This window comes from Cryptomeria japonica, chromosome 11 (genome assembly GCF_030272615.1).
Source record: "Cryptomeria japonica chromosome 11, Sugi_1.0, whole genome shotgun sequence".
NCBI classification, from domain to species: Eukaryota; Viridiplantae; Streptophyta; class Pinopsida; order Cupressales; family Cupressaceae; genus Cryptomeria; species Cryptomeria japonica.
This window is the reverse complement of record NC_081415.1, coordinates 450,197,604-450,210,560: the sequence shown is the minus strand read 5'-3', so window position 1 is coordinate 450,210,560 and position 12,957 is coordinate 450,197,604. Positions and strand designations below refer to the sequence as shown.

General features: G+C 35.2%; 1 protein-coding gene across 1 annotated transcript; it reads left to right on the top strand.

Annotated features, from left to right (window-relative positions):
- Positions 1-2,020: 2,020 nt before the first annotated feature.
- LOC131041388 (ferredoxin-3, chloroplastic) lies at positions 2,021-11,624 on the top strand. The gene is made up of 2 exons (XM_057974441.1): positions 2,021-2,253; positions 10,893-11,624. Exon 2 carries the CDS (start codon positions 10,903-10,905, stop codon positions 11,359-11,361), a length of 459 nt encoding a protein of 152 aa, XP_057830424.1. The 5' UTR covers positions 2,021-2,253; positions 10,893-10,902; the 3' UTR covers positions 11,362-11,624.
- Positions 11,625-12,957: the final 1,333 nt, after the last annotated feature.

Genomic DNA, 12,957 nt, shown 5'->3' with positions numbered 1-12,957 from the left:
TAAGCAATTTCATAGTTAACTGCTCAACTGGTATGAACTACTCCGATGCTCCTACATCAATAACACACATTAATGAAAAACCAAAACATCACATAAAGTGATAAACACATTAAATTAAAGCATAAATATCCAATGCACACATCATAATACCTCAATGGAAATAAAAGGTCTCCCTATAAACTTTGGTACAGAGGATCAAAACATACACTAATGAACTTACATAGTCAAAGTGTTGTTTGTTTGACAAAGAACATGGTGTACCATACTCGAATGAATCATATTGTTGTTTAATATCATTGTCTATTAGATGATTGAGAGTGACAAATTCATGATACACAAGGTTGTCACTTTGGATAATGTACATTCTCTCACTAAACTAGCAAACACATACAAGTTCTATCAATATAGAGAAGCTACAAGCCTCGCCTATTCTAGCCCCTGATTTATTCATTTTAGTTTTCTATTATGTATTTGCAATGAAAATGTCAAGTGGGAGAATGTTAAGACTAGATGTGTCATTCACCATCCAAATTCTCACATTTATTTTTTGTATTGAATTACGTAGACACTAAATAAGGTATGATTTCCAAAAGTCATAGAGTATGCAAAATGGGATGTCCACGTGAAGGTGCAAAAATTATTTATTTATTATTTATTCTTTGGGATACTTGAGATATTATGTAAGACGACATTTGATATGAAGGTTACAATGAAAATTTCAAAAATTAAAAGTTGTAAAAAATCTCCCAATTTGGATGCTTTGTAAAAGTATTAAATATTCTCATGGAGTATCTAGATTTGAAAAATTAGACAATTTATGTGCATACACAATGTCTAAGAGATGTACGAAGACTTACCTACGATTTTGAGTTACTTGACCATGCCTACGAGAGTAGTAGATTATTGCTATGGCTCATAGTTTTGACTAATACCACTCGGTGGATTTTTGTTTTAGATATTTAATATAATAGATGCATAGATGGAGGTTTGAAAGGTTCTTTTTGCATGTACTTTTACACTACTAGATGATAATACAATCCCTTCATGGATTGTATTATTTTTGCATTAAGGGGTTGTATTATTTTTGCAGTAAATATCTTTTTGCATGTATTATCTAAGTACTTTATTTTTCAGAGATTAATACAAGATTGAATCTATTTTCTAATGGAGTTTTGAAAAGGTTATCCATACATATCTATTGTTCATATGATTTGCATGCTTATCTTTGTTTCTCCATTATTTCGTTAATCTTTATGTTTTAGCCACATGCTTAATAGGATTGACACACTTAATTGTTAATATTTTTATTATTTCGTTCACTCTTTATTCAACAAACTTGACCCTAATGATTCAATAGATTCCACTAATGTGTTTGTAAACAACACAAGCCCATCAAACATTAGAGATTATGACAAACAAATTTTAGAACTATTTACTTTACTAGTTTTGATCAATACATTAGAATTAAGATCTATAATAAATAAGATCAAACTTGCAACATTTAAAATTGAACTACACATTTTTTATGCTTATTAGAAAAATTAATAATTCATTAAAAGTGTAACTAATTTTTTTTTTTTGATAATGACAAACTAATTAATATATAATTAAACCAATTACATCTTTACATCATATGATATCAAATTAATACCACTTTAAATCATACCCAAGACATTTGACCCTTTAAACACATCAAACCATTTATACATGCATCATATTGAGTCAAATTAGTACCACTTAGAATCATACACAAGACATTTGACTCCTAGAACACATGAAAGAACTTTTGACTCTTTATGGGAGGTTAAGCCACTAGCTTTTAAATTCATGAAAAGTGGCATGTTGGTCCAAAAACATTAAAAATAGAGATGCCGAATTGGAGGGATTGTTTCCAAAAATCAAGGTTAGGATTCAAGTCCTTGCTTGCAATAGTGTTGATAAACAACAAAAAGTAGAATATGGTCTCCTGGCCTTACCTGTTCTACGAATCCCCTCTAATAAGGGACAAGAAAAAGGCATCTTTCAATGCACCAAACGTGAAAGAAATATAAAATGCTTGTTGAAAGCTAGTGGGACTGCGTGCCTATTTAAAAGAAAAACACACGGGACAGCCCACAGTTTTGTCTAAGCTCAGAACATTATATGTATTAGGTGTACGTTTAGGCCATCTGGGTGGTGACAGATTCGGCCCTTGGTACCTAGCAGGCTCTTAGATCGCACTCTTCTTTCGTATAATTCCTATAACTATACCAGGTAATGCGTATTCCATTTGTTGAAACCTTATGTTCGCCTTTATTTCCTTAACTGAATGATTTAATATGGTTTTTAGCCCTTGAATTTGTGTTCCATAGATGTATCATGCGTTGCTGTTTATGTAAATTGGCACCCATTTTATCTGCGTGCGTGTGGAGGATTTGAGGGTTCTTTTTTATGCAACCTAGGGCGATTGAGCTTTTATGGGTTTTAGTTTAGCAGATTATTTTTTCTTTGATGTTGTGGGGTATTCGTTTTCTTTTTCTTTTTTTAATATCTCAGATTGGTTATTTTATATTCTATATTGTCTGTACAGAGAGCGGATTGGATCAAGCTTCTAATGAGTTTGTAATCTGTAGTATGTTGGTATGATGAAGTTTCCTTGTTACTGAGGCTTTTCCATGGCGTCTCTCCGTTCAAAATATTAATGTTATTTCTGTTATACATGCATGTGAAAGTGAAGTTTCCTTGTTAATTTATGAGAATGGAGTCTAGTTTTTATGGGTTTCTTTTCAAAGTACCAGTACTGGCAGTGATTGTGCAGTTGTAGACATGGTAGTGAAAAGAAATGGAATTAAATAACACAGAATATGAAACCTATTTAATGGGTTTTTCTGGAACAGTAGATGTTGACCGGTTGTTATGCGTTCTTTGAATAATACGATCGGCCATGGTATATACTGCAGTAAGGTGCCTGATGTTCCTGATAGTAAAGTCCAGCACCTTGCAATTCCCATTAAACGAGTTTGGAAGTTTTTCACCGTTTAAATATTATTAAGATTTTAGCAGTCATCAGGGCACAGGGGATTAAGGATATGGGGGCTGGGATGCCTTCTTGGATTACTGCATGGGAGTGCCTTAGAATGGGTATGGTTATTTTAGTTTTAAATAAAAAGTCGCAGAAGATTCCAGACTGATCTATTCTGAACCCAAGTTTCTTGGGAACCATGTTTTAAGCTACATATATCAGCTAAACATAGATTTAATATTTTAGAATTGAATTATTTCACAAGTGCAATGCAGGCTAAGCAAAAATAGATGTGCTCGTATATAAAATAAAATCTTAAGTGAGGGAATCTATCGTGGCCATCTCTCAATCCAAAAAGTACTGAAGTGCGTATATTTGGGAAATGAAAGAATCAGCTTTCCAAAGAATATGAAAAATCCCACTAATCGAAGACTATGTTTCTGGTTTGGGTGTGGGGGTCGGTATGTAGATATGGAAACTTTTTTTTTTCTTTTTTGGAGGTGGAGAGTTGGGGGGAGGTTTGGTTTGTCCATATGAAAAATCATATAAAAACCACAAATTTATACATAATGCCAACTTAAGAACAGAAATTAAGTTTAGACTATCAGATAACATCATATGATAAACAGAACCACCATAAAAAAAATACTACTTCAATGTCAATTTGTCAAGCTCGAATGTCATGATAGATATTGATTGCTTAACACTAAAATAATAAAATTAGCACTCGATGTCATATGGATCCTAAAAAATAACATCATCATCATCATTGACATTAGATGATATTGGTAGATTAGAAGAAACGCAATGAGTGCGAATAGCACTCTGCTAAATGTATGTTGTTGGCTATTTGACTCTGCTACAAATGAAGAATGCTGGGAAGTGGAAGCATATTTTGCAGAGTTACCCGGGGATGCGTCCCCGACCTGAAAACCCCCGTCCCCGTCCCGGGGACGTTTCGGGGACTTGGGGACGGCCAGGGGACGTTTCCCCCCGTCCCCAAATTGCCCTGTATTTTGAGGGGATGTCCCCGAAATGGGGGGACGCCTGCCCTAGCTCTGGGGGACATCCGTACGTCTCGGGGACGGCTGGGACGTCCCCAATCCATCCCGGGGACGGCTAGAAGTCCCCCATATCTAAGGCCATTAAAAAATATTAAAAAAATAAAAAAAGTTGTATTTTCAATTTTTTTTTGTAATTTTCTAATATAGGCCCCTTATTAATTCAAATTGTTATTAAAAATAAAAAAATTAAAAGATAACATTAATTAAATTTTAAATTTATTAATTTAATTCATAATTTTGACAATGAAACTATATGGCAGCAGTGTAGCCTTTGGGCATTTTGACACAGAGATTAGAAAATTGCCCAAAACTCGCCAAACTCGGCGAGTCAATAGAAAAATAACACATAACGCCTTTATTAAAGAATAAGTTTTTTTTGGCCTCGCGAGGCGCTGCCCCTCGACCCCGCCCTGTATCGCGAAGGGGCGCTGCCCAAACCCCTGTTGAAAAATATGGGGGGAAACTGCATCGATAGAAGTAGGGAAAATTTAACCTCTTTGTTTTGACATTTTGTATGTTATTTCTTTAATATCTATTATGATATGCATATTGACAATGTGAATGAATTGAAATTCTGATTTATGAATGCATAATTGCATATTGTCTATTGAGTATTAACAATTTTGTCTGTTCAGAATTTACATTCTAAAATGTTTTCATATGAATATAATGTATGTATGCATGCTTTATCCATGTTTTCATATAAACATTTAGAATTTTGAAATTTTCCTATATATTTTAAATTTTTCCTATATTTTATATAGCCGTCCCCTTTGCCGTCCCCTGCCGTCCCCAAATTTGGCAAAAAAATTTGCCATCCCGGAAACGCGTCCCGTCGTCCCTTGCCGTCCCCGTCCCGGAAACTCGGGGTAACATTGATATTTTGTCATTGCGAAAGATAGTGCAAATTGGAATGCATGTACCTTACATTCTCACCATTTTTTATTACAATTATTTGTGCATCCAATGAGTGGATGCAGTATGTGCTCCAATCAAGTGACTACGAATTGATAACCTATTGAGGAAAAGTTAGAGGGTTTTAAGACTTGTAAAATTATAAATGAAACTTGAAAATGTTTGCCTTTTAGATAAAAACTATAAGTTAAAAATTTGCAATAAAACTTAAGTTGCAAAAGGTTGTAGGTGTTGGAATTCTTGGCCATGGACTTACCGCCAATTACGAGCATCCTTCTTAAACTTGTCACAAAGAGTGGAAATGTTAACTATTGGAGTGTACAAAATCAACAAACTTATTTCGTGACTGCATCCTCCAAATCAAGATTAATGAGGGTCTAACAAAAAACTTGCTCGTATCTTTTGCTGGTTTTTTTAAGATCTTGTTCTTTCTTATTTATAACGGTGTTTATTTTTTCAATCGAGTCAATGCTATCATAAAATTCTCTCAAACATAGTATATCCATGTCAATATAATGGATCATACTCAAAATAGGCTTAGTGAAACTAAGAAGATATTCTACACGATCAGATTGAGTAAAATTTAAAACGGACCATACTCAAAATTTGCTTTAATATTTGCCTAATATTTGCTTCCTTGTTAGTGTTTGATTGGCTCCGTACAAATCAAAGTTGGTTGATGACCATGCTAGAAAGTGCCTCTCAAACTTTCATTAGTTGTCTCAAGACAATTGTGTTGGAAGTGAATCAGGATGTAAAACCTATTTGAAAATAAAAATTAAAACAAAGAAATAACATACTTAAGTTTAACTTATTTTCAATTATTTTAAATTGAAGTGAAATGATTTTATTATATATTGTTTCACTTACTTATAGCAGCTCCAATTTCAAGAGTGGTTTTAATGAGCCCCGAGACATGTGGTAGTTGGTGATGAACATTTGGATCTTTTTGGCCTTGACATACATCTGTTTGATCCAAACCATTTTGTTTCCAATATTTTGTAGCATAAAGTTGAGAAACTAGACAACATGACATGTTGAAAATGCTAATGAATAATGTGATTCAACCAAATTTTAGCCATTACACAATTTTTTGTGTCATCCATTATTATTTGGACAATGTTATTAGGCCCCACTTGCTCAATGGTCCCTATGGGGATATCAATAATAAATTTTGGATCTTTTATCTGTCCTTCACAATCAGTAGTTTAAAAAAATATTGTTTGTTGAGGGGACATTGCAATCAAATTGACCAAGGACCGATTTTTAGCATTCTTCCATATCTAAGAAACGGACACCCATATCTCTTTCCATGAATCCATAATAGGTTTCAATTAATCTTCTACGAGTTACGTGTAATTTGCCGGTAAGTTGCTCTATGTATTTTCTCACATTCTAAGCCCTTGTACCTGTTTGAAGCCTCATTAATTTGCCTCACCATTGCTTGCCAATATGGTGAGTGAATAGTATTGAAATAAATTATTTGTAAAGATTTATCTTGCAATGTGTTGATCAATAATCTCTTGGGAATCATTTTTAAATGACATCTCCAATTGTTTCTTTCTTATGTGAAGTGGGCTCTTCTTGAGGTGTGGCAAACAATGTGTGGTTCTCTTATCACAACTTAAGCAATAGATGGGGAAGGAGGGGGCTTGATTTCTTGAGATGCTTTGTGGTCTATTCTATGGGCTATTACTTGATCTACTTGCTCTTCTCTAATATATTGTCACTTGAGATGTGGTCATAGGTGCACCATTCTTGCAATGTGTGGTTCTCTTATCACAACTTAAGCAATAGATGGGGAAGGAGGGGGCTTGATTTCTTGAGATGCTTTGTGGTCTATTCTATGGGCTATTACTTGATCTACTTGCTCTTGCTCTCTAATATATTGTCACTTGAGATGTGGTCATGGGTGTGCACCATTCTTGCATGGGAAGCTTTGATGCTCATTCGTAGAATGCCTCAGAAATGAATTTTTATTCAGCTGTTTAGATTTGTATACCTCATATCACACCCACAAAGAACCCAAACATATCTCTTATCAGCTAGAACCTGCTATATCATCCGAGTTGCCAGATTCTTACCTGGCAACACAGGGTCCTAATCCAGTCCGGCTCAAATACTGGTCCAGATGCAGTCTGGCCCAAATACGGCCAGGGTCCTGCAGTTTGCCTGTGGGTTCGCTGTGAAGGACCCGGGGAGAATTTGGAAGAATTTGCAGCGAATTTTGACCTCAGCGGCAGAACCCAGGAAGAATTTGACGGATTTAAGACATTTTTTTGATTTTTTTAAAGTTCTTTTTTGGTCTATTTTGGTCATCTCAACCCTCCAATCCTAAAATAGACAACTAAAAAGGCCAAAAAGGTGCAACATATCTCGTTTGTGCATTTGTGAATTTGCCACAGCATGAGGATGATGATATGTTTGATGACTTTTGATGATATTTGATCAGTGATGGCTGATTGTTAATGTTGACATTATTATTTTTGAACTGAAACATTGATATGGTGGTGTATTTTGGCATTTTGCTGTGTTATTTGGGCTAAAACATTAATATATATGGTGATGTATTTTGCTATGTTACTAATACTTTACTATTAGCATAGTTGATAGTGGTGTATTATGAACTTATTTGCTGCTGCATATATGTATATATTTTTTTATTTTTTATTTTTATATGTTTTTGTACATACAAACCCAAAGTGAACCTGAACCCACCCCCAAATATTTGTTGAACAAACCTGTGAACTCGACTCGAATCTCGAACCGAGTCCGAATCCGAACCAGGACCGGCAAACATTTTTTCGTAGTGGTGAATTTGGGTCTGTTTTGAAGCAGGGTTGACAGATGAAGCTAGATTTGGCTTCCTTTGAAATTCCTATGGCAACAAGTTTTGGAAACAACACAATTCAAAAAATGAAAATCCACATATATTTTTTCCAACTATGTTTAATATTTTAAACATAGAAGAATGAAAACAAAATGAGAGAGTTTGTTTGTAAAACATAAAATGAAGAAAAACCAAAATTATTTACCTTTGTTCCCAAAAATTTTCCTCTACAATTTCCTTGACAACAAATGGGCTCTTGCACATGCTTAGGAATAACAATCCAACTGCTTTGGAACATTAATGATTAATCTAAAGCTATATTTGCGGAATGACAAGCAAGATGAAATTTCAGCAAGAATGAATGGTTTTGACTTTTGCATTCTAAATGAGGTAAAATGAGTTTGTTTTGATGTTTTAAATGGTTTAGAATCTTAGATTACACTTTTATTGTTAGGGCTCACCTTTTTTGTTTTTGAGTCAAAAACATAAAGTCAAAAAAAGAAAAAAAATCAATTTTTGATCCGTGGGATTGTGTTGATTTGCTTGACTTTTGCCCAGGTTTGTCTCAGCCATGTCCTGGCCTGTTTGACAGGACCTTGGAGGGGCCTGCAATTGGATTGCATTAGTACCTGGTCGAGATTCAAATTGGCCCTGGATCTGGACCTATGTGCTGACAAATCAGCAACTTAGATTTAAGAACAAAAAAAATCAACTCATTACAATTTCATAAAGGCCCTGAAAGGCACCATTTTCTAGCTTTTGATGAAAATCCTAAAAGGAACAAACAGAGTTCAACAATGTGCTGAAAGCGGCCTTCATCCCTTGAGAGAAGAAGAGCCTCCAAGGTCCACTGAGAACCTTCACCAAATTTGTTTAATGCTTCCAAACACAGTCTTTCTCCTTCTGTCTTTTGTCTTCTATGTTTGCTTGTGAATCCACAGCTTGCCTTAGTCTTCGTGGATTCGATTTATGAGATGGTAAGGATTTGTGTAGAAGCTAAATTATCTTCTGTTTCTTTTTAAGATGTTGCATCTTACCTGTATTCTGTTGCTCAAAGATACATTTTTTCTTTTGCGATGTATTTAGATGTTTAATTTCAACTTATAATTGTTATTAATATAGATAGAAATACACTAAAATACCTGTTCTTGGCAAAATGGGCTGGGTCCGGGTCCTGGTTCTTGCCTCGGTCTTGGTTCTCTCCGGGTTCTCCCTGGGTTCCACCTGGGTCCTGCCCAGGTGGAACCCAGGGAGAACCAGGGTGGACCCGGGAGAACCAAGGCCTGTGGGTTCCCCAAAACAGGGCCCACGGGTCATAAAAACACAAAAAACAATAAAAAAAACACCCTTTTAAAATATTTTTTAACATCTAAATCCTAATTTCGCCCCTTATAATGCATGGAATGCATCAAAACATAACACACACACATATATATATATATATGTACGGACATACCTGTACCCGTACCCAAGAATTTTTTTTTTTGCCGAATCCGCGAATCCGTACCTGTACCCGTACCCGTACCCGAATCGGTAACTTAGGAAATACATATTGATGTATGAAATAGCTAATATAGTTGAGTGAAATCAATATCAACCGTGGTTGTTAAATGTTGCAAGCCTCTAAAGAGGAGGAAGTGTTCTACTGTCTTTACTGTGCTTCTTTGGGTCATACATGAAGATGTGTTGATCTAGTTTCTGGCAATTCAATGTTGAAATATTGGTTGTAAACCTAAGTACAGTATCGGTAAGGAGTTCAGATAGGCCAGTATGGTTGTATTTTTTGACCTGGATTTGATATGGTTGGTTATTCTGTATAAAAATTAAAAATTAAAAGAACAAATAAAATTATAGCTAAATAAGCAAAATAGCCACACAATATGCAGAGTAATCAAAAGAAGTCAAATAAATATATATATAATTCTTTTAAGAAATATACAATAAGCTTATTTTAAGTAATTATTGTATTAGTACATTGTTTGTTAAACTAACATTGTTTCTTTTTCCATTACAATCAAATTTCTGACTTATTCAATATATGTGACTGGCCAATTTGCCTCTGTAGTTCCTTGAGAGCAGATTTTGTCAGGCTTGAATGTTTACGTGCAGGAGAAAAGGTAGTGATTTCCTTTGATGGTGCATCCATCTTAAAGAATACTTTAGTTCAATATTTTTTCTAGTCAGGACAATTTAAACTGTTAGGGTATACATATGCTGGATAAGAATTGAGCTCGCTCATATTTTTGTCCTGTAGATAAGAATTATTTAATATACATCGTTTCAGATTTATGATGTGTTTGGTCATGCTTGTCAAGGTCTGTCTTTGTGAGAAAACATTGAAATAGTAAATGACACAAAATCATATGACTGGAGTTGCATCTGCTTTGAACATTCTCAATGTTATTTGTTGTTGCTAATTATATGTTCTTCTACTTTGCATTATGGCATTATTGCAATGCCTTTCCTGCCTTGGAAGTGGTGGTTGCCCTGACTCTTGCTTCTTTTCAGAATTGATATTTTCCAAGTACTGTACTGTTTCAGTTGTTGACTGATAACCTGTATGTAAGAGAAGGCATTTGAATTACAAAATATGTTCGTTTCATATAGTTCACATGCTTTCTGATCTTTGTTAAGTTCATTTGGGATTTGGTTTGGTTGATTTTCTATTTGCTTGATTGATCTGTAGTTTTTCAAATCCATGGTGGGCTGTGCAGTGTTCATCTACTTTCTGAACCTTGTAAATTCATCTGGATTTGGTCAGTTTGAATTTTATATTTGCTTGATTGATCTGTAGTTTTACCAATCCATGATGTTCTGGGCTGTGTCCACCTGCTTTCTGAGCTTTGTAAGTTCATTTGGGATTTGATCTGGTTGGATTTTCTATTTGCTTGATTGATCTGTAGTTTTTCAAATCTATGATGTGCTATGTTTGTCATTTTCACATTATTTGTCAAATATCAAACAATGAGAGTGAAGCAACAAGAAATACAGCTATCTGTAACAACTGATTTCTAATGTCTCCTCCAGTTGAGTGTGTTTTACATTGATATTAAACTTGTGTTATGATATTGTCACTTTTCAGCTGGTGAGACATGGCATCCTTAACTCTTTCTAAGGCAGCCCTTTTTAATGTGACTTGTGCTGGAGCTGCTCCCAGAACAAGGATTGACTTACCCCAGAAGAATTTTGCTGGTTTGAAAACATCCACAGCTATTCCTAAGGCCTTTGGTTTGAAGACAGGCCTGAGTCCGTTCGCTGCAAGGTACAAGGTGAAGCTGATCATGCCTGATGGTAATGAAGCAGAGTTTGATGCACCTGATGATGTCTACATTTTGGACTCTGCTGAAGCAGCTGGTCTGGAACTTCCATACTCTTGTCGTGCTGGTGCATGTTCTACATGTGCAGGAAAAATTGAAAAGGGATCCGTAGATCAGTCTGATCAATCATTCCTTGATGATGGACAAATGGAATCTGGTTATTTATTAACTTGTGTGTCATATCCTACCTCAGACTGTGTTATTCACACACACAAGGAAGGCGAGCTATATTGAAGATGATGTAGCTAGCAAATTCTGTGAGAAATAATATTCTGCTGGACTGAAAGTCGAACAGAGTTGTTTATGCAACTTAATTTTCATATTAAGTAGGCAGGAAAAGATAGCATGCCAGATCTATGGTTTAGTTCTGGTTATCTGGAGTTATTGGCTAGGATGCTTTGCAATAGCAGTTGTTTTGTCTTGATGTTAGATTCATATATACATGGAATTCATGTGCTAAACATTTTAAGCAGTCAAGGGCTTTGCCATTGTTCTTTTTTTGTTCTCCATCTTAATTAGACTGTTATGAAAAACAATCAAGGTTGGTAGGCGAAATTCAGTCAATCTTGGTAAATGTGGTGTCTTTCCTAAGTCTACTAGATTTCTTGGTGGTGAATTTTTCACTCAGTCCTGGTACATGTTTAGATAAACTTTAGAGTCGCAGGCAATATATACTGCTGGATGGTAAAAATTCGTGTTGGTCCGACAAAAGATCATATGCATTTCTGGTTTCTGTCAAGTTCTCTGAATGATAATAGTTGTAGAGGATTTGTGGATTTAGGAGGATATTCTAGCTATACCAATTAATTCTTTTTTGATGTTAAAAATTCAAAACAAAACGGACGATATTCTAGCTATACAAATTAATTCTTTTTTGATGTTAAGCATTCAGAACAAAACGTATGACAACTCTCTCAAAAACCAGTTGAGTCTCTTGGAGGAAATCTCTGCCACTCTGATGAGCATCACTTTTTGTGAATGCGTTGGTTAAAGGGTGGACACTTCTCTGTGGCGTCTGAGTCAGTTACCCCTCACTGTCTGAATTGTTTTTCTGTGGATTTTTGATGGTCTTGAAAATGCATGGAGTATTCCTTTTGGTTGTGGATTCTTTTGAAAACTGTGTCATAGAATCTGTTAGAGAATTGTGTTGGAATGAAAAATGAGTATTGCATTTCAAAAGAATTATGTAGGGAACATGCAGCGGGCTGTGTGTGACAGAGTACGGTAAGGAAATATTTGTGAACGTTCCTTGCAGTAGATGCTCCGAAAAAGGGTTGCGTAGATGCTCCCTTGTATTAGTAATTGACTTTCAAGACCTTGCATTGGTTTTTGGATTGATTAGCTCAATGAGACATTGGCATATTCTATATTTGGACACAAGAAATATTCTTTCTTGGAGCAAATTTCCTCCCCTTATGTTCCATTTTCGCTACGTTTTTGTTTGATCTTTTAAAAAATTGATTTGATTTAATGAAGCTTTTTAATCTTTTGAGATCTATTTGTTTTTGTTGTTGTAACTTGGCAATTGGATGCCATTTTGTGTAAAGGGCACCTCGTGGTTTCAATGAAAAAAGAAAGATCAACTCCTGTACCCAAACGAACATTTTGTGATCTCTATAGGTTCCTACCATTTATTACTCGTTTAATGTCTTTGCACCAGCTTAAGCTTGCAGATATGTCAGTAAAGATGAACCATGCAACAACTGTAATTATGCCATTGTCTTGAAGAGGAGATTCTTGGTGCTACAATCGATATCCTCTGCCCATAAGACGGCATGCATTTTTGATTGATCACCCAAATGAGGCAGGATGAACGCGCCAGGGTAGTTT